The sequence below is a fragment of the Erythranthe guttata genome, chromosome 2 (genome assembly GCF_056151865.1).
Source record: "Erythranthe guttata isolate IM_541 chromosome 2, IM_541, whole genome shotgun sequence".
NCBI lineage: Eukaryota > Viridiplantae > Streptophyta > Magnoliopsida > Lamiales > Phrymaceae > Erythranthe > Erythranthe guttata.
In genome coordinates, this window is record NC_142534.1 from 15,931,386 (window position 1) to 15,952,604 (window position 21,219).

Below are 21,219 nucleotides of genomic sequence, written 5' to 3' on the forward strand. Positions count from 1 at the left end.
TTTTCTTTTTTTTCTTGAGATTCTTGTTTTTTAAAGTGCACAAGAGAAAATTGCTAGCAAGAATCTTGCAACTTATTCAAAAAATATACCTAAGTATCTAAACATCAAGAAATAACATGTGACAAGAATAATATTCAATCAAGAAACAACAATTGAGCTCCCCCATTGCCAAGAATGTCAATCAAGAAACACAACCAACTGTACATTCCCAAATATTCCCCAGAAAAAAAACATACACTGAAAAACATTACAAATGACAACAGAGAGAGAGAGAGAGAGAGAGAGAGAGAGAGAGAGAGAGAGAGAGAGAGAGAGAGAGAGAGAGAGAGAGAGAGAGAGAGAGAGAGAGAGAGAGAGAGAGTCCTACCACTAACCTAACTACAGTAGAAAAAAGGAAGAATGCATTGGCATTGAACATGATCATCTAACAAATTAAACAGCAGCAAGCTGGTGTGTTTGCTGATGAGAAGAAGAATCATCTTCATTAAAACAGAGATGAAGAAGTTTTGAAGAATACAAGAAAGAGGGCTCTTCAGAAACACTGAAATGAGGGTGAGTCATCATTTCCCTCTGCAGATATGAACAGTATGTTTGGAAAGTTGATGGTGTCACATTCAAATGAAACCCCATCCCAAATAGGAAATCCAGTTCTAGAAAGTTCATCTCTGTTGTGCTTATTCCTCCCACTTTTGCATAGTATGCATTGTTGTAATACCTGCACACACACATATATATATATTAATCATTTATTATCACTAATTGTGGTTTAATTAGATGTTAATCTCTTTTTCACAAAATCTAATCATTTGCTGTGAACAGTTGTGAGTTTTAAGTCTTTAATTGTTGGGCTGTAGCTTTCAGTTTTCAATGTTGGAATGAGACTGTTAATACTAATTATTTAAATATTCAAATTATGATGAGATCAAGCTGGATTTCATGTAGCTGGAATCTAAGTTGGTTTTAAAAAAAGATTATATATTGGTTGTTGGGATAATCAAGAACTGGCTTAATTTAAAAAAAAGTAATATTAATTTTTTTTAGCATGTACACACACAGAGTTAAATGGCTTAATTATCATAGATGATGACAATAAACACCTAAAAAATTAGCAGAAACATATGAATTAAGATTACTTCTCCGCTAGTTCAATTTCAGAGAAACAGGCTTCTGAAAACACAATCAGAGTTCAAAATCAAGAATTTATGGTAAATTAAATAATGATTAAAAATAATGAAGGGATCAATCAACCTGGAATCTAAGTTAGTTTTAAACAAAGATTATACATTGGTTGTTGGGATTATCAAGAAATTGCTTAATTTAATTAAAAAATTAATAACAATTCTTTTTAGCATCCACACACACACACACACACACACACACACACACACACACACACACACTTATGAATTAAGATCACTTCTCTGTTTACTTCTGCCCTAGTTCAATTTCAGAGAAATTGGCTTCTGAAAACACAATCCGAGTTCAAAATCCAGAATTTGGGAAATCAAATCAAACACTAAAACCAGAAAAAACACCCATTAAAAAAATAAAAAAAAATTGAATCAAACAGAGACACAATTTCTCGACAAAAAAAAAAAAAAAACTTGAATAAAAATAAAAAAGTTAAATAAAAGGAAAAAGTGAATAATTTAAAAATACTTACATATCATCCATGAATTTGGCAGAAACCATGACGCTAGTGATGAGCAATCGGTGAACGTTGAAGGAATTGATGGGGAGAGAAGGCTGCGTCTGCGTGAATCGATCGAGGTACACGTACGCCACAATGTAGCAGGAAGGGCTGCAGTTGGCGTACTTGAAAATTCTCTCGAGATAGCTCTGGATTGAGATGTTCGGCCTCGACAATCCATGGAAGACTGATATTTTCTGCGGCGGCTGAAATTCGCGGCTGAGATCGTTCGTCTCCGCCGCGCGCTGGAGGAGAGAGGAGAGGAATCCGATGAGCTTCGGCATCACGCTTGGGCTCTCCAGCTCCGCCATTGTCGAAGCTCAATTTGTGAATGTTGAAACACAGATATTTATTAACACTTTATAATAAAAAGGGGGGGCTTGCTTTTATTTATTTATTTTAATTTATTATTATTATTTTAAAATAAATAAATTAATTTGTGTAACCAACAACTTGTAGGCTGGTAGTTAGTTTTGGTGGTAAGATGTGTTTTTACTAAAATGCCCTTTGAGATGCAAATGGGAATATGGGATGGCACTACTATATATGTCTATGTTCATTTCTTTTTGTGGAATTTGCCAAAATTATAAAAAATGACTACATGTGTATATATTTATTTATTTTATTACATGAAGATCTTTTTTTTTTTTTTTAATTATTTATTTTACAAAATAATGACTTTTTGCTTTTTACTTGTGGGGGAATTGGATCTAGTTCTATTTAGAAGTGTTACGGACTTACGGTATGGATTTACATTTTCTATGTAAGAACTGATTTGGCGTTATCGAACTTTTTTTTAGCCGCATCTCGTTAATTAGTGTAGCGTTTTTTTTTTTTATCGAACCCAACTATGAATCGTGTCGAATGAAATATGGGTTCTTAATTCAAATATATGGCTTTATAAGTATTTAGAGGATAAAATAGGGAAATGATGAACAATTACTCATTAGTGGTAGGGATGATTCTTGAATTTGAACTTAACTTGTGAGGGAGGGAAAATTACCTATCATGTGTGCTCCACACTTTTTCTATATTTTTTTAATTTATAGAATAACACTTTTTTCTATTAAATAAACATGAAAAATTTAAAGGGCAAAACATGGTAACTTAGATCTTGATCATATGCTCTTATGACAAAAAAAGAAAAAGAAAAATAATAAAATGCTACACCCGATGAAATAACATACACTTATGAATATGTGTACTTAGTGAATAGTTATTTGTACAGAACTATGGTGCTGGATCGCCCGATGCTTTTCATCTTCATCGGGTGTAGCAACTTATAGACAGAGATATATCAATCATGTGATTACATGTCTTTGGATGAATGTGTGAAAAATGTGAGTAGTGGGCCCACCTTTTGCCTCACACATTCATGTGTGATGATTCTAATGCACACATTCAACCATCACTAACATTTGTTGTTCATGATTTGATGCTTTTCTTCTAATTAATTCCTTCAAATAATATTTTAAATTGTGTATATGAAAAACAAATTAGAAAAATAAATAAAAAAGATCCAAAACCAAAAGGGAATCATATCTATATCACTATATGAGTTGTCTATTAATCAATAGTTATTAATTAGATTAGTGATTAGATCTGGTGCCAAATCACTTCCAAAACCTTCATTAGTATAATTAAATTCCACTTGTTGGTGTATTATTTTCTAATTTTCTTTAAACAAAAATCGAATTACCGCTAGAAATATATTATTTTAATTTAATATGACAAAAATATCTATTTATCATAAATCATAATCTATAGATATAACTCATATACACATGTTATATGACAAAATTAAGGCTATCTTAAAAATAGACAGCTAGATATAATACACAATTGTCGGCACAAATTAAAAAGAATTTAACATTAGAAATGCACTAAGATCTTGATCTTGTATGATTCTCAGCTACAACTTGAGCTCAATTAAAAAAAATGACAAAATATTATATAAAAAACATAATAATAAAAAAGAGAATTCTACTCAATGTGGATTCATTTCAGCTCGATTAAAAATTCGTTCGATCATGACCGGATTGCTTAAATCAAGCTCAAACGGGATTTTGAAAGCTCGATAAAAATTCAAATATAATAGAACGAACCGATTCCATTAATTAACTTAAAAGGGTATAAAGGGCAAGTGAAAATTATTCCAAAGAGTTTAATAAAGGGTAAATCAAGAACCTTGCTTTCCAGCCAGATGTAATTTATTTTATTTTATTTATTAATTATTTATGAAAAAAGCCAGATGTGAATTTGTTTGTATCATTAATGAGTAATAACATGCTGGCAAACCACTGTAGTACCTTCAGTTTGTCCTCTGCCACCATATGCATTTCTCAAGTACTAGTACTTCTATTTATTACAAAATTAATTTAATCACTGAATATTCGTACAAAAAAACAATTAATTAATGAAAATGATGACAATTTCTTAAATATATATATGATTTTTTAATTTTTTTTTAAAGCCACTTGTATTTTAAGCACATCAATTACAGAGAGAAAGTAAATGAAATTTGGCAAGGTAGGAAGCATGTCTTGTAAGGTAATTTGTCCAAATAATATTTTTAAACTCTTATTGTGACAATTTATTAATAATAATAATATTAATCTAGAAAAGTAAAATTAAATAATAAATTAATTATATATATGGGTTTAATTTGCATGTGACGTCCTTCAATCGGTCGGGCATCCGACCCGCATCCTTCGGCCACGACCAAATAAAAAATGTACAACCCCTACAATTTTAGGCACATGCCCATGTCCCAACATTTTTGGGTTTTTACAATTTTTTAAAAATATTTTATGAAACACAAACATAAAACAAAATTCTATATTAAAATTTGTATTTTACATAGAAAATATTAATAAAAAAAAAAAAAAAAGAAAACACTTCTAAGCTAGTAACTAGACATCCCAAAAAGTCATTGATCATTGGAATGTGATAATAGTGAATATTAGGAGGGTGTTTGGCTAAAAGCTTATAAGCTGTTTTATTAGCTTATAAGCTCTTCACATTACAGAGCACAGTGAAAAACACCGAGTCCATCATTTGTCCAAAATAATTAAAAAGGATGGCACAAATCAACAAGATTCATTCTTATAGCAAGCAAAAATAATAATGTTTCTGCAGAGCTTCATTGAATAAACCCAAAATTCTTTCTTGATTTTCGAGAATAACAGTACCTAACAAACTCAATATTTAGTTATTTACTAATACTTAAAAAAAGTCGCTAAAAATGGATAAGTTTCGTCGAGGAAACACCTACCTTTCACACGGTACACTATATTGCATGGCCATGTCAGAAATCGAAAACTCTCTCACAAGGTCTCCTGCAGTTCGTTCAGAAGTCCAAAAGTTCCATCATCGCCCCCATCACTATCTTCCGCCACCGAAACACCGCCGGGAATTCTCTCACCACTCAGCATCGGTATATACGACATATACGCCACATCATTAAGACAACCCATCCGCCTCAGGATCGCCAGCAAGGCGTCCTTACTTGCCACATCAGCTTGTTGCTCGCAGATCTTGAGAATCGAAGACACATTCGAGGGATTCGGCCTCCAATTTTTCGAACCATCAGCTAAAGTAGCACTATTTAAGCAAGACAAAGCCTCGGATATCCTTGTATTCCGAATGTGGTCTTCTGCAAAAATCTCCCAAGTCATGGAATTAGGTTTCCCACCAGCCTCGATCATCTGGCCAAACATAGTCTCCGCCTTTTGAGAAAGCCCCTTTCTAACATATGAGCTCAAGAGAATATTCGTTATTCTAGGATCGAAGAACGATTTTACGGAGAGCCATTCATCGTATATCTTCTCAGCCCCTTCCATTTCGTCTGTTCTTGCTAAGGCAGAGATCACAGTGTGGTAGCCCAAATTCGGAATATTGAAAAAAGATGCCTTGTAAAGATTCCACACCCGATAAACCTCATCTTTATTATGAGCACTTCCGTATAAACTAATAAGATAATGGTAGGGCAAACGGTCCCTACCCGTTACTCTACTCTCAATCTTTTTCAGACAGTCTTCGGCTTTTTCGAGGTGGCCTAACTTGATATATACTGTTGCCATTGTGCTGAATGTGGTCCAATTCGGATTGATGGCGGGGTCTGCCGACATCAGTTCGAAAACTTCCTCCATTTTCTCCACAGCCCCTTTTGCACCACAGGATGACAGCCAGATATTGTATGTATATATATCTAATGCGATGTTTTTTTCCTTCAGTTCTGATATTAGTGATTCGAGCTTTTCATGGTCTTTGAGGTTCATATAGAGTGTCATCATCACATTGAAAGGGAGTGCGTGGCTAGCGTAGCCTTTGCTCCTCATTATGTCCATTAGAGACTCGGATTTTTCCCTCATTCTTGAACGGGCGTACACGTTCAAGAGAGAGCCGTAGATTCTCTTGTCTTTTAAGGCATCTGGCAATTTGAGGAAATAGTGTTCGGCACTTGCGATGCCGTGCACTTTGGCGATCAAATCAAGCTGAATAGCGGTGTCGCTTGTTGTTATTCTGTACCTCTCTGCTCTGTTATTCATCCAATCGTAAACCTGCAAATCCACAAGAATGTTGGAGGTATTAGAGTAGAGAGATATAATATGAAGGATTACGGAAACTAGACTAGCTCGTAGACCACATTAAATATCATAATGTAAGAGAACATGAGTAAAAAGTAGGAATTATGACAGATGGAAGCAAAGGAATTTTATGTCAATTCTCGAGGTTAAGTATGTCAAATGATAACCTTTTACTCCTTTTAGAAAAAAATAGAGTTTCAGTTACTCTGTACCGCATCTGATTCAATTAAAAAATCACGGTGCATTGATTATGAAAATGCAACGGGGAAATAATCATTAAAATTTAAAACAGAGGGCTATTAGCCTTTCAGGGTAAACGCAATTGACAGTTGTTATCATACATTCACAACATTGTTCGAAGCTTGATAACTAAGAGGCCACGTATACATTTGCAGGTTGAGGAATTATGAACAGATAAACAGAAGAAAAAACGAGGGCCATTAAAATTAACTTTGATTGATTCAAAACTACGACATACAGACAGAGGTACCAGCAAACGATACCACATACCGAACAACAGTTGAGCACTTATGTTTCTCGAACTCTTCCATTTACCATGTTGCACAAAGATCCAGTACGATACAATAAGACATAATGCGAAACCTAGATAAAAGCATATTTCCTAACCAGGCACGACTCTCTGAAGCCTAAAACACACAACTCAACATTATCCTTATAGACTAGTTTTAACACTCAAATTAATAACCCTCCGTCTAAACTAGTTTTCGAGTTATTGTGATGGATTTGAAAGTTACTCAATACGGAGTCATTCGAAATCCTTCCCTAAAATTTTCCTAATTAAGTTCAAATGCTTCAATTTCAATCCAAACACTTAAAATTCCACTTCCAATTTAGTGCCCAGCAGCTGATAAATCAATCAAGTACACAGCATTTCATAAATCTCAAGAACAAAAGAAAGAGATACAGCCAACCGAAACTAAAAATCCCCAAATTTAACTTCATATAAAAGAAATCATCAAAATTGAAATGCGAATTACCTCAAGGGCGTATTTGAAGCGCTTGAATTTCCTGAGCTCCTTGACAATCCTGCAGAGTTCCCATTTCGTGAGCCTCTTATCATCATTTTCCACCTGATTCAGCACAGAAGCGGATCCCAATTTGGGGTCATCCAGCATGGATATCTGCTTGTACACGGCGTTCCAATTCAGCATCGGCCGCCTCTCGTAGTCAAGCGTTCCATAGCTGTGAACCTGCGATATCGACGAACACGCAACGAAGAGCGGGTTTCTCTGGGCATTACAGATTGTGGGTACAATTGGTGGTGGTTTGAGAGAAAAAGCTGAATTTTGAAGAAGACCGGACGAAAACGACAGCGTATTCGGTGAGAAGAGATGGATTTGATTGTGGTGGTGGTGGTGGTGGTGGTGGTGGTAATTTGGCGGTGGTTTGGGGGTGGTGGGTTGAAGAATCATTGCTCTACTGTGGGAAGTTTTTGTGTAGGGTTTAGGCTGAGAGAAGTGAAGTGAGGATTTCTGAAGATAAGAGACATTTTTTTCTCTTTACTTTTCTTTATTTACAATCAAGACTCTAAAGTATTGTTTTATTTCAAAAGAACCCCAATAAAATGTTTGTAATATTAACTAACCTTTGGGGCTGAAAAGTAAAAGAAATCCTGGAATAAATGTGTTTTTTGATAAATAAATTGAGAAAAATAAATAATTTTTTGTTTGTATCATGTTCAAGGTACTATAAGAAATATACTTTGAAAAACGGGGTAATTTGCTAAATATCATTAAACATTAATAACTTTTCAAATCAGGACAATCATATTTTTGCATTTTGGTAAAAGTCCGTGCGGACAGTTGAGAAATAACTAGTTATCAACTTATCCGTTCTCAAAACTTTCCGGACAATTGAAAATAACTTGTTATCAACTTATCCATTCTCAAAACTATATTCACTTTAAAAAAATGCATTTATTCCACTGCCTCTCCTCACCAATTTCTTGCCTCCGACCAACAGCCTAATTTTTGCCACATCATCATTGAAAAAGAATTATTTTCATCTAAAATGTCTGGTTACGGTCCTGGTTATCCAACTACGCTGTCAATATTCTGTCTAAAATGTCTATTTTCAATCTAAATTCTACAACTAAGTTTTTCAATCTAAGTTTACAAAATATGTTTGATGGAATTTTTGCCAATTTTTATCGTTGATAAGTCAAATAGTTTGCATAGCGAGAGTGTAGATTGTGATATTTTCTAACTTTCAAGTGAAACCAAGTCAAGTCAATATCCACCATTTTTGCCCCCAAGGAATATTATGCAAAGACCGAGTCAACTCCACTATTTTTATCAAAAAAAAGGAAATCCATATTTGATTTACACATAATTACACACATATATTAGTGTGGATACATGTAAAATATATATGAATTTTATACACAATTATCAGAATTTAAAATTATATTCATCAATATAGAACCATAAAACATGACCTAAATCCTCTAATTTCAATCACTTTATACTTATATCTTGGTTTCGGTTTTCGGGGTTTCGAGTTCCGTTTCGGTAATCAAGTCCAAATTTCAAATTCTTGACCTTGTTATTCAACTAACAATTATTATTCAACACACTCTCTTACAAACTTTTTTTAGCATAATAACAATATATAGAGAAAAATAAAATCAAACCAAATTCTCAGACAAAGAAACATCATCACCAAGTTTCTCCTGCACAAGAAGAGCTATCTCTGCAGCCTCTTTCTCAGACACAACGACAACATCATCCCTTTTGCTTAGAACTGCATGAACTGCAACGATCGGCACTGTAGAGGCAAGAACCACAAAGAAATGAACTGCAGCCTTAGTCAGAATCATCTCAACCGCTATAACAACAAACAGAACAAACATCACAATTCGCCTGTCGATTATTTTATTTAGCAGAAAAGAATCCGGTAAAGCACGCAGCAAAAGGTAGTATAGAAACGCCACTTCAGTTGTGCCAACCAAATAAACGACCGAAACTTTCCGTGCAGGGATCAGCGCGATAAACAGCACGGTCCATACGAAAACCGCATAATACAAACTGAATTTTTCGAGGTTTTTGATTATCCTAACTGCAGCCGATTCTGGTGATGAAGGGATGTTGAAGGGAGACGAGAGATTGAAGCTGAACGTGTAGTGGTATCTTCGGGGCGAGATTTTGGGTTCATTTTCGTCGGAAATTAGAGGAGATTGAGGGTTTGAAGATGGCCTTTGTGTTGTGGTGGTGGCGTAATTAGCCATTTTTTTTTCTTTTTTCTTTTTTTTTTTTTTCCGGGAGAGAGAAAGAAAGCAAGAAGGAGATGAGTTAGTGCATATTGAGATTGTAAAATGGAGTGGTATAAATCAAGGTGGGGAATTTGGTTTTTAGTGTGCAATTAGTCAAAGTCAATGGTCAGACTTTTTAATTGCTTATGACTTGTGAGTAGGGGTGGTTTCGTGAATTAGTCATTCGGATACGGGTACCCGTTGACCCGACCCGACCCGGTTTTACCCGACGGGTCAGTCTTTTCATATAACAAATGAAAAAAAAAAGCTCGGGTTGAAGGGTACCCGATACCCGATCATACAAACTTCGGGTTGGTTAGCGGGTAGGAAAATTTCTATCCAATAACCGGCACCCAAAAATTTATATATGTATATGTGTGTGTGTGTGTGTGTGTGTGTAAACCACAGTTAGTGCTAATGAATAGGTTGAGCAAACCCTAATCCTATCTATGATTTAGAAACAATAGTACAAACTTTAAAATCACAGAACATATAACATTCAATTGTGCAATTAAAACCTCCGAAACCGCAGGGCAAGTAGAAGGGCTATATAGTCTTTTCGACATCCTCCACATGAACGAAAAGAGCCAGTAGCCCTACGGAAATTAGAATTCTGAATTGAGTTTTATTACCTATGTTAGCATCCTGGCCACCTTCTATGCATTATTTCCTCGTTTTCGACATTTCCATGCACAAACACCTTTGGTATTTTGACCTATATAGTATTATAGAGAAAAAAAATAATAGGTATGGTATATTTGTACGATTCTTCAGGTAAAAAAACAACGAGGTAAATAAAGCTTTCTTCGTTTACCAGAGATATGGGAGGAAATCCAACATGAAGACGAGTTCCTGAAAACCCCTTTGTACTAAAGAGACACTTGTAACCATTGACTTGAGCATGCTCACTGCAATAAAGCAATAATTTTTTTTTTAAATTAAAAATCCATATATGCATGTTAATGTAACACAATAATTTAAAAAAATAAAATAAAATAAAATAAATAATAATCGAAAAAAAAAGTTGAAGAAAAGAATCCATGTTCGGCTTTGGTAAGTAAATATAATTGAAGTGGAAATTTACCTCAAAATGTACGTAAAATTTCTAGTCTGAAATTCTTGCAAAGGGATCCCTTCTTCTTTCGAGTACCTGAAACAAAGCATAGTCAAATCATGAACTGAGATTTTTTTGGATCGAGTAATGGCAAAGAATATGTATACACATATACATATATAATAACGGACATTTTGCCCCCAAACAAATCACGTGTAAGTCATGTGACTAAGATTCCGATGGAATTTTGGACGAACATAGTGTGGGAAAAAAAATGTTTAGGGGGTAACATGCAAATCGACGTACAGCTTAGGGGACAAAGTGCTAGTTAGTATTTACTATTTAATATAATTTTTTCGTAGATCCACTTTCTAATTTAAACGGTGCGATTAAGCTATAAAGAAAACATTTGGAACATAAATACAGTAATAGGAATAATAATGTAGTCGAGCATACCGCCACGGTTCGTGATTTTCACAAAATCGCGAGATTCCATTTATTGCTGAGAAGGTGTCGATGTGAACTGACACTTCATTTGAATTATTCGCCAAATGTCCTGTAAATAAAATAATAAAATAATATATATTTATAAATGAATGTTCGGTAAAGAGAAACATTGGAAGAAAAAGCTCACCCATCTTATGTAATTCTTTTAGGGCATAACCACTAGGATAGTTCTCGTACGATGCCATAAATGTCAAGATCGTACACCCTAGACTACATAATGTGATGTCAGCAGAAAATTGGGTGACGTCATCAAACAATTGAAACAAAAAACGTTAATTCACTTAACCTGACGAGGAACAACCCCAGCATGGCAACATAAAGATACTTCCAGAAACTTTTCTTCCTGTTGTTGTAGCTGGAGAAAATCGAAATAATATTTTTATTTAAAAAAATAAATAATCATAATTTTGATAACTATAGATAAGAAGAAGTTACGTACATTCTACTAGCAGCAATTGCAGCAGATAAATTGAACATAGGAAGGGAACTCATAATGAAACGGAGCTCCTGCACCAGTAAAATAATGATTTATCAATATTGATAAAAGTTCCAGATAACGAAACAGAGCTCCTGCATTGCGTTACCTTGTGGGGAAGCTTTGAGTAAAGCACAATAAAGGATAAAACGGGAATAATGTAGAACCGAACCCTTTTGTCAAGTATAACACCCAGCTGCAATAAAAGTTCACAACATTAACATAACTTCTGATTAGCATTTAAAGGTGAAGGTCGATAAAACTAAAATTAAATTGCATATGATTATGTACTTTATAGTAAAATCAAGAAAACGAAACTAGATTTTAGAAAAGAACAATTAAGCCAATAAAAGATGTTTTTTTAACTTCATATAGAAAAATAAGGTATTAAGAAAACCCTTCTTACACTCACCACAAAAAGCGGATATGCAGCCAGCAATGAACGCGGAAGTGCTGATGTGAAGTACCAGTGAAAAGCGTGTGTCTAAAGGGGAAATGTTTAAGGAAGAAGATAAATAATTATAAGATTATAATAAAAAGGAGTAACATACAGAGCAGATAACAGAGAAAAAGGATACACCCCATTCGGAACTTCGATTCAACACCGAATTGAACCAGAAAACTTCAAGTTCGGGCCACAACAACTTCCTCCATAGGATTGAATCAACCAGCACTGTCAAACCTGTAATGCATAATTATAATAGTGATATCATTGAGAAAAAGTTGTTGTTTTAAGGTGTGAAAGATGAGGAAATAGCGTGGTTTAGGTCACGAACCTATGCAAAACAGAGCAGTTACCGTGCAAGATAATAGAGCTTTCGGTAATGAAATTGATCTAGACTGCAGTTGATTAATTGAAGACAGAGTTAAAGAAACAAGGAGAAGAACTAATTACTGTCTCATCACACACACACACACACACACACACACACACACACACACACACACACACACGCACACACAGAGCATAACGGAAAAAGAACATCAAATTTCAAGACAAAGTATCAATGGCTAGAGAACATACCAGCAATAGCTCCAGACCCAGAGGGGCAGCAAGTAACAATATATCACATCTGAAGACGATTGTGGCGAAAATCTGACCATCAGAAAAACAGAGTTTTATTTCATTAAAAAGTAGAAAATGATAAAGATAAGAGAATGTTGCATGTTACAATTTTTATTTGATTTCTCGTTTTTATTCTTGAATGTCTATAAAGACGACGAAAGCAATGAAGACAAAAAGTATGTAGCGGTCAATTAACAATAGTAGAAATGAGAAACTGGAAGATGTGTCCTCTACACGTACCAATAACGCGTGGTGCAGTAACCATTAAATGATGTAAAACTTATCCAAGATTTAATTGACAATAAGGAATACGTACCAAAGAATTTAATGCTGCATAGAAACTTCGCTTCAACAAATACCCGTAAGCCAAGTTAACTGCAAACAACTAATTAAGTTAACTGACATTTGCAATTTGTGCCCAGGATACAGCAATTTGAGATTTTATTTTTAGTTCTATACATATATCACATAGGGCGGTAAAACTCTCGTGACAGCAAGCACCAGCAATTTTTTTTTTCTAATATACACAGAAAGCACCAGTGTTTAAATATTTCTACGAGCACAATTTATTACCTAGGCCAAATGCCAATATGTTAGGAAGGGGGCGTGTGCAGTAGAACAGCATGTGAAACTGGAGGAGAGTCAACACTACGAAAAACACTTCAACGTGAGATCCAAAGTTCTTCCTGATCTGCTCAAAAATTGTATTAAAGAAGTATGTTTCAAAAATGTAAGAGCAAAAGGGTGTTAAAGAAGTCAGTTCCAAATTTATACCTGAATGCGGAAGAATCGCAATGTAGACAAGATGATGAAACCTAACACCAAACGAACTGGATAAAAACAAATGATAGAAGATCACTAAGTTAGGCCTTGTAAAATGTGATCAATTTAAAATCCAGAGATCCGAAGAAATGGAAAGAAATTTAGAAAAATCTGGAAGCCAGAACTGATCGATCAAATTGTTCCAAAGTTGATGAGTTCAATTTTGGACACAACGCTTCTACAAAATGGAAACATAGTCACAGGAACAAAACGTTACCTGCATAAAGACTGTAAATCTTTGGCAATTGTAATAAACTTGCTCCTAGTACAAATGGATAAGATAGTACTGATACAATTACGGCGCCTGTAAAACAAGGTTTTATGTGAGAAACACCAAAGCCTCATTAAATTGACCCTAAATCTCCATATATTACTGCTCCAAAGTCGAAAGTTAGCCTCGATCATAGAGGTGAAAAGTAATATTTTGGTGGTGATCAAGTTCAATAGATAAAGAAGGCTCAAAATTAGAGAAACCCCATTGCAAAGACAGAACTATAAGAATCTATAACTGCATATATGCAATAAGAAAGAGTCGTTTACACCCAAATAAATTTTGATAAGAATCTGAAAATAATACGACATTGATGCTTGCTCGAAGGCTTATATATCTACAGCTCATGAAAGAGTGGCAAACTGCGGTTCGAGTAAATCTCTACAATTCATAACAATATGCAACAGATTTAGTTCTTATCCGTTTTCACTAAGGCATTCTTTATCAAGTCATGTATTGTAATCCAAATGATTCCCTACAAACGTTGACTACTGACCTACGGAGCAAACACTTAAAAGTAAACGGCTCTGATTATCTTATCAAACAGGATATGAATTTGCAGGCAACTGAAATGGAAACCGTTGAACTACATCTAATCAAGATCAACGCGTTTGTATAGGAGGAAATGGTGTAAGAAACATTACCGATAAATGTACGAGGAACAACTCCAGGGAATTCCAAGTGATCATACTGACAGCACAAAAATATATAAACCAGGTAAATCATATAAACAACAATTTTTTTATTTACAAAATCCCCCCAGAACCGTAAACGTAACCGAAAATATATATTTTTACCTTCTCCACATGATGCCGCCAATACAAGACGTCGTGCATTGCCTACAAAAATTCAGACACTTATTGCATATTATTGGGTTTTACTCATAAATTCATCAAAATGCAAAAAATAAAAATAAAAAATGATATACATATATATATATATATATATATATATATATATATATATATATATATATATATATATATATATATATATATATATATATATATATATATATGAGAAACCCAAAATCTTGAAAATCCAAACAAAATAAAACCAAATATATCCAAGAAAAGAGTGTTAAGAAACCTAAAATCCTCAAAAAACAGAAGAAAAAAAAAATACCAGTAAAAACAGTGTGGGCAACAAAAAAGAAAAAAACTTGAAATCGAAAACAAAAGCGAATATATAAAGCAAATTAAAAAATACCTGAACGTTGAAGCTTTCTTCAACCTTGGTGTAAGGTGCCATAAAGAGATAGAAAGCAGCAATCGATCCCAGCAACAGATCGTAACCTTAATTCAAACAATTTGCAGATTCATCAAATTCAGTAATTAAATTAAATAATTAGAAATTCAGACAGGATTAAGAAGATTGCCCAATGTTTGTCGTACCGTAAAGTTGCATGTATTTGGAATTGATAGCCATTTTGTCTGCTTACCCAAGCGCGCAAAGCTAAACTCACTCTGCAGAAGAAATAGCGCAGCAAATTTGGCTTAATTACACTTTGCACCCTCGAAGTGTACAATATTTGCACTTTGCACCCTAAAAATAAGTTATCGCATTTTACACCCTCAAAACTTGGTTAATTGTTCAAATTGCATCATATTTTATTTTCCGACCAGAATTATTATTATTATTATTATTATTATTATTATTATTATTATTATTATTATTATTATTATTATTATTGTTAATAATAATTATTATTAATAATAATTAAGAAAGAATCAAAAAACAAAAGATTTAATTTATAATTTATTGGAAAGGGAAAGATGGGCCCTCATCCAATGGTTAGTGGGCCTAACTAACCATATTTGAGCCCAAAAAACTGACTTTTCCCGCCATATCACAACTATATTTATTTTTACTTTCTGCAAATTAAAACAGAACAAACGATAATCAGATAACCAACAGCAGCAGCTCCAGGTGATAGATCAGAGAAGACGTGAAGAGAGAGAGAGAAGATAAACTGATCAGGTACGTGTAATTTCTAGAGAGAGAAACTAAGAAATGCATGGATAGACTACTTCACAACTCCTTCAGAATATAATCTTGCTAGCTTGATTATAACTACCAATCAATTGTATTTGTATGTGTATACCTTTTTAATGCGCGTGTATCTCAAATTCCGATTTCCATTCTTCAATTTGGGGGGTGAATTTGAATATTGGGTGAATTGAGTTTTTGATTCTTTGATTATTATCTTCATCTTCAACTTCAAGATTCAAGTATTTTATGGTATGGTAGCATTTTTTAAGCATTATTTAATTTTTATATGTTTTTTTTTTTAAATCAGAATACAATTTCAAATCGACCGAGAGCTCCGGAATTATCTTGACACATGCCCCCCTTTTTTTTTAACCGAATCCGAAGATTTAGATATTCAGCCGAACATGGACGATCGAAGTAACGAACCGGGCGGAGAAGCTGTTTTCGAACGTTGCTTTTGTGGGGAAGAATGCCCAAAAGACGAGTAAGTCGATTTTTCAACATTAATTATTTATCAGTGATATGATTTTATATACATGTATATATATAATATATGTTTGTAATTAATATATTATGTTCTCCTGCACGCAGATTGTGTTTATGTCTATCGAAGAAGATTTTCTGCGGCGAATTTTGTCCTTGCCAAAATTGCTGGAACAACGGGGAAAACGAGACTGAAGTCGTTCAGCTGCGAAAAGAGATTAAAACTCGAAAAGCTCTTGCACATAGTTTCACCCCTGCTTTATTACAAGACCTTAACGAGGCACCTGATAGCAGTACCGAAAGTCGTTCCAGTAGTAAGTTACCGGTTGGTCCGATCGAAGTCGGCCCTTCCGAGGAGACGCAAACTGATTTTCAGATCCAAAAGTGCAGCTGTGACAACAAACAATGCTCGAATAAGTAAGAATTATTAATTATATCCAACCTAACATTTTTTTTTATCAAATTGTACGATTTTGCATTTTGCAGACGATTAATTGAAATCATCGTACATTGTTTGTAATTTTTTGTCCCGCAGTGGCTGTGAATGTTACTTTCTGGCGGTAAAATGTAACGAATCGTGTGCGTGTAATGAAGATTGCTTGAACAAGCAGGACAGAGAGGTTAATAAGAGGAGTGGAAATGACGGAAATGCCGAATCTTCCAACAAGCGCCTCAAGATATCTTAACTGAAGGTAAGATTTCGATTCCGACAAAAGTATGTATTTTATATATATGCGATTATATATGGATAACTTTATTTGCAGTTGGTTTATTCTGGTTCGGTGTGACCTGAAGAATCGAAGCCCTTAGTAGAAAGAAATCGATGAATCCATTGAAGAACTTGACTTACATTTTATCTTGTGCCAGAAACTCACTCTTTGGTGCATTAGTAGAAATAAAAAAAATGTATATAGAATAAATAAAACGGTACGGTAAAGCCGTTCTTGAACTTGAAGAACTTGACATGTGAACGATCTTTTGGTGCATCAAACTGAAACACCGAGTTACGTTGCGTGTAATTCGACCACTTGTTTGGTCTTTTTGAATGCTTCCTCTCTCTCTCTCTCTCTCTCTCTCTCTCTCTCTCTCTCTCTCTCTCTCTCTCTCTCTCTCTCTCTCTCTCTCTCTCTCTCTCTCTCTCTCTCTCTCTCTCTCTCTCTCTCTCTGCACAATCTTGATCACTCTTCCATTGCAATCGAACCCCAAACTCCGAAAACGCAGATTCTGACAAACTCGTATCCAAACCTTCAATCGTTAAATCCTCCAAATCTCGCCAGATTTCTTGATTTCCACTCTCTCTCATCTTTTGGATATTGCAGAAAAACTCACCGAGTTCCTTCATTTCCCTTTCTCCGTCCCAACAAATTCCCTGCGAGAACCAGCTGGGAGCTATTTTCCTCGGACGACAGATACAAAACAAACAGTTCAAAACAGATGGAAGCGAACTCAAATGACTAATGTGGAGTTTTAAATGCACCACAACAGGTCTATAATAATAACCGTCGTCATCTAAAACGTGTCGTACTAGATCGTCTTCTTGAATGTCCACATTGTTCATGGTAAGTTGAACAATATTCAGCCAAATATCGGACCTGCGTAAACTCTTGAGCAGTTTACTTAGTCCGAGCAACCACGACGGAGCATTATCTACATCCCGAATGTACAGTCCTAAAACCGACGTCCCCGAAGCCGGTGCGTAAATGATTGACGGGATGAAGAATCCCGAATAGTGAAGGTACTTTATTCGGGGGGCAACAATACGTATTAGTAGCCGAGATTGTTCGACCGAATTCGAATTATTGCTAGAGAGTATCACCACATTCTATAGAGCCAAAGAGCTCAGATTGATGAACTCGCGGCCATTGAAGCGGATCTTACTGCCGATAATCTTGATCGTTTTGAGATCCGGGCTGCTGTCGATTTGGATGCTGCATTCGTCGTACGGGAAAGTATCGTTGTTGATAAAAGCAAAGTGCTTGAGGTATCTGTGAACCTTCTTCTCCACGGTAATGGTTTTCAGCCCCTTACACTCTTGGAACCACATTGTCGTAAGCAAACGGCAGCTCGAGATTACCTTGTCGAAAACCCCGTTCGCGATCGAGACGTGGCAGAGTTTAATCACTTGCAGGCGAACAAACGGTATAATCTCAGGGGTATTTTGGACCAAATTGCAATTTTGCAGGTGCAGAAGCTTGAGTTCAGATCCAGCTTCAAAGACCACCGAGGGCAAATCGGTAATTTGCTCGGAAAGAATAGAAAGATGGAACTGCTTTACGCCGATGGTTGGGAGCAATGGGATCCATTTACGGAGAAGCGAAATCGAATCGAGATCAAGCAGAGATATAGAGAGGCGAAAATCATCTACGCACGGCTTTTGATCGGAGTATCTCTGTAAAGTATTGCACGCGAATGAGGTGAATTGTTGTTGTTTGGTGTTACCTTTGAATAAGGCGTCTGAGAAATTGAGATTAGGGCGAGTGCACCAAATGCGGCGCCATGATTTGGAGAAGACGGAGGTGCGGACGGCGTCTTGTTGGGAGAGGAAATACAGTATTCTCTGCAGTATGCACTGTGGCAACTCGGAGATTCTGTCAATGCCGTCTTCTGATTTTGCCTTTTTCATGCCTTCGGCGAATTTGATAGGAGGACGGTGGTGTTTGAGGATAGAGCGGCCGAATTGGGAGATTATAGAGAGAGAAATAGATGAATGAGAATTGGGGATTGGTAAAATTACGCGGTACGCGGCAAGAGAATAGGGACGTTGGTAAAGTTAGTTTTTTACACTTCGGAGACAATGGAATTTTCCGAAATAGTGCTAATCCCGATCCGATCCGATTTGCAGCCCTAATTTCAAACAACCTAAACTCTTGTGTATTGAGAGAAATTGTACCAAATCACAATTCATTTTATACGATAAAATAAACATAAACGTGTAGGTTTCGCTTAACACGCGGAGGTTTTATACCGTTTATCCGAGTATTTATGACCCCGTAGTTATTTATTGTTTGAAAAAAAGACTTAACTAGTTGCATCGTGTCTTCGTTTCTCAACCAGGACATGTTCTCAGCGGCAACCGAAACTTCATCATCGACAATCGATTGGGCAATGGTGGAGCTAATGCGGAACCCACGCGTAAGAGCAAAGGCACAAGCCGAAGTAAGAAACGTCTCCAAAGACGGCCAAAAAATCGACGAAACCGAAGCTTCAAAACTTAAGTACCTAAAGCTGGTCGTCAAAGAAGCCCTAAGGCTACACCCCGCAACTCCGTTACTCTCGCGGGCATCGAGAGAAGACAGCGAAATCAACGGCTACTTTATCTCCGCGAAAACCAAAATGTTATTGGATGAGAGAGAGAGAGAGAGAGAGAGAGAGAGAGAGAGAGAGAGAGAGAGAGAGAGAGAGAGAGAGAGAGAGAGAGAGAGAGAGACATTCAAAAAAACCAAACAAGTGGTCGAATTATACGCAACGTAACTCGGTTTCAGTTTGATGCACCAAATGATCGATTACATGTCAAGTTCTTCAAGTTCAAGAACGGCTTTACCGTACCGTTTTATTATTCTATATACATTTTTATTTCTACTAAAGATAAAATGTAAGTCAAGTTCTTCAATGGCTTCATCGATTTCTTTCTACTAAGGGCTTCGATTCTTCAGGTCACACCGAACCAGAATAAACCAACTGCAAATAAAGTTATCCACATATAATCGCATATATATATATATATATATAATAGATACTTTTGTCGGAATCGAAATCTTACCTTCATTAATTTCAGTTAAGATATCTTGAGGCGCTTGTTGGAAGATTCGGCATTTCCGTCATTTCCACTCCTCTTATTAACCTCTCTGTCCTGCTTGTTCAAGCAATCTTCATTACACGCACACGATTCGTTACATTTTACCGCCTGAAAGTAACATTCACAGCCACTGCGGGACAAAAAATTACAAACAATGTACGATGATTTCAATTAATCGTCTACAAAATCGTATAATTTGATAAAAAAAAAAAAATTGTTACGTTGGATATAATAATTCTTTCTTATTCGAGCATTGTTTTTTGTCACAGCTGCACTTTTGGATCTGAAAATTAGTTTGCGTCTCCTCGGAAGGGCCGACTTTGAACGGACCGATATCAGTGTCGGGTGTCCCGGCGGCGTTAAGGCCGTCTTTTAATAAAGCATCAGGAGGACTACCAGAACCAATTAGTGCAAGAGCTGTACGAGATTCGATCTCTTTTCGCAGCTGAACGACTTCCGTCTCGTTTTCCCCGTTGTTCCAGCAATTTCCGCAAGGACAAAATCCGCCGCAGAAAATCTTCTTCGATAGACATAAACACAATCTGCATGCAGGAGAACATAATATATTAATTACAAACATATATTATATATATACATATATATAAAATCATATCACTGATAAAGAATTAATGTTGGAAAATCTACTTAATCAGTTTTTGGGCATTGTTCCCCACAAAAGCAACGTTTGATAACAGCTTCTCCGCGCGGTTCGTTATTTCGATCGTCCATGTTCGGCTGAATATCTAAATCTCCGGATTCGGTTAAAAAAAAGGGGGGCATGTGTCAAGATAATTCCGGAGCTCTCGGTCGATTTGAAATTATATTCTGATTTAAAAAAACATTAAGAAATAAAAATTAAATAATCCTTAAAAAATGCTACCATACCATAAACTTGAATCTTGAAGATGAAGATAATAATCAAAGAATCAAAACTCAATTCCCCCAATTTTCAAATTAAAGAACGGAAATCGGAAATTAGAGATACACGCGCATTATAAATGTATACACATCACATATACATACACAAATACAATTGATTGGTAGTTATCAAGCTTGCAAGATTTGACAGCGAGTAATTTTTTTAATGCATGAAAAGATTAATTTCTGAAAGAGTTGTGAAGTAGTAGTCTCTGCATGAATTTCTTACTCTCTCTCTCTAGAAATTACACGCACCTGGTCAGTTTATCTTCTCTCTCTCTCTCT

At 35.5% G+C, this 21,219-nt stretch overlaps 4 protein-coding genes across 6 annotated transcripts; all 4 read right to left on the reverse strand.

The window, feature by feature from the left end:
* Nucleotides 1-133: 133 nt before the first annotated feature.
* CYCP4;1 (cyclin p4;1) lies at nt 134-2,047 on the reverse strand. Its single transcript, XM_012978505.2, has 2 exons — nt 1,664-2,047; nt 134-715 (listed from the first exon to the last, which is right to left on the reverse strand). Exons 1-2 carry the CDS (start codon nt 1,999-2,001, stop codon nt 433-435), a joined length of 621 nt encoding a protein of 206 aa, XP_012833959.2. The 5' UTR covers nt 2,002-2,047; the 3' UTR covers nt 134-432.
* A 2,730-nt stretch (nt 2,048-4,777) lies between these two features.
* LOC105954822 (Tetratricopeptide repeat (TPR)-like superfamily protein) lies at nt 4,778-8,057 on the reverse strand. The gene is made up of 2 exons (XM_012978506.2): nt 7,278-8,057; nt 4,778-6,252 (listed from the first exon to the last, which is right to left on the reverse strand). Exons 1-2 carry the CDS (start codon nt 7,710-7,712, stop codon nt 5,017-5,019), a joined length of 1,671 nt encoding a protein of 556 aa, XP_012833960.2. The 5' UTR covers nt 7,713-8,057; the 3' UTR covers nt 4,778-5,016.
* A 768-nt stretch (nt 8,058-8,825) lies between these two features.
* On the reverse strand, nt 8,826-15,238 carry ALG12 (homolog of asparagine-linked glycosylation 12). 3 transcript variants are annotated; one of them, XM_088813122.1, is made up of 21 exons: nt 15,140-15,238; nt 14,955-15,040; nt 14,543-14,584; nt 14,390-14,435; nt 13,692-13,778; nt 13,427-13,482; nt 13,226-13,343; nt 12,969-13,027; nt 12,611-12,682; nt 12,363-12,426; nt 12,165-12,268; nt 11,999-12,070; nt 11,696-11,782; nt 11,551-11,618; nt 11,398-11,466; nt 11,239-11,321; nt 11,061-11,160; nt 10,635-10,700; nt 10,365-10,458; nt 10,183-10,265; nt 8,826-9,066 (listed from the first exon to the last, which is right to left on the reverse strand). In XM_088813122.1, exons 1-20 carry the CDS (start codon nt 15,171-15,173, stop codon nt 10,188-10,190), a joined length of 1,485 nt encoding a protein of 494 aa, XP_088669248.1. In that variant the 5' UTR covers nt 15,174-15,238; the 3' UTR covers nt 8,826-9,066; nt 10,183-10,187. The 3 variants fall into 3 exon arrangements, with proteins under 3 accessions (XP_088669248.1, XP_088669247.1, XP_088669245.1); XM_088813121.1 differs by having other exon boundaries at nt 8,826-9,126; XM_088813119.1 differs by lacking the exon at nt 8,826-9,066 and having other exon boundaries at nt 10,183-10,458.
* Nucleotides 15,239-18,042: 2,804 nt separating this feature from the next.
* On the reverse strand, nt 18,043-18,843 carry LOC148772460 (putative F-box/FBD/LRR-repeat protein At1g78760). Its single transcript, XM_088815047.1, has one exon. It carries the CDS (start codon nt 18,841-18,843, stop codon nt 18,043-18,045), a length of 801 nt encoding a protein of 266 aa, XP_088671173.1.
* Between the last annotated feature and the right edge of the window lie 2,376 nt (nt 18,844-21,219).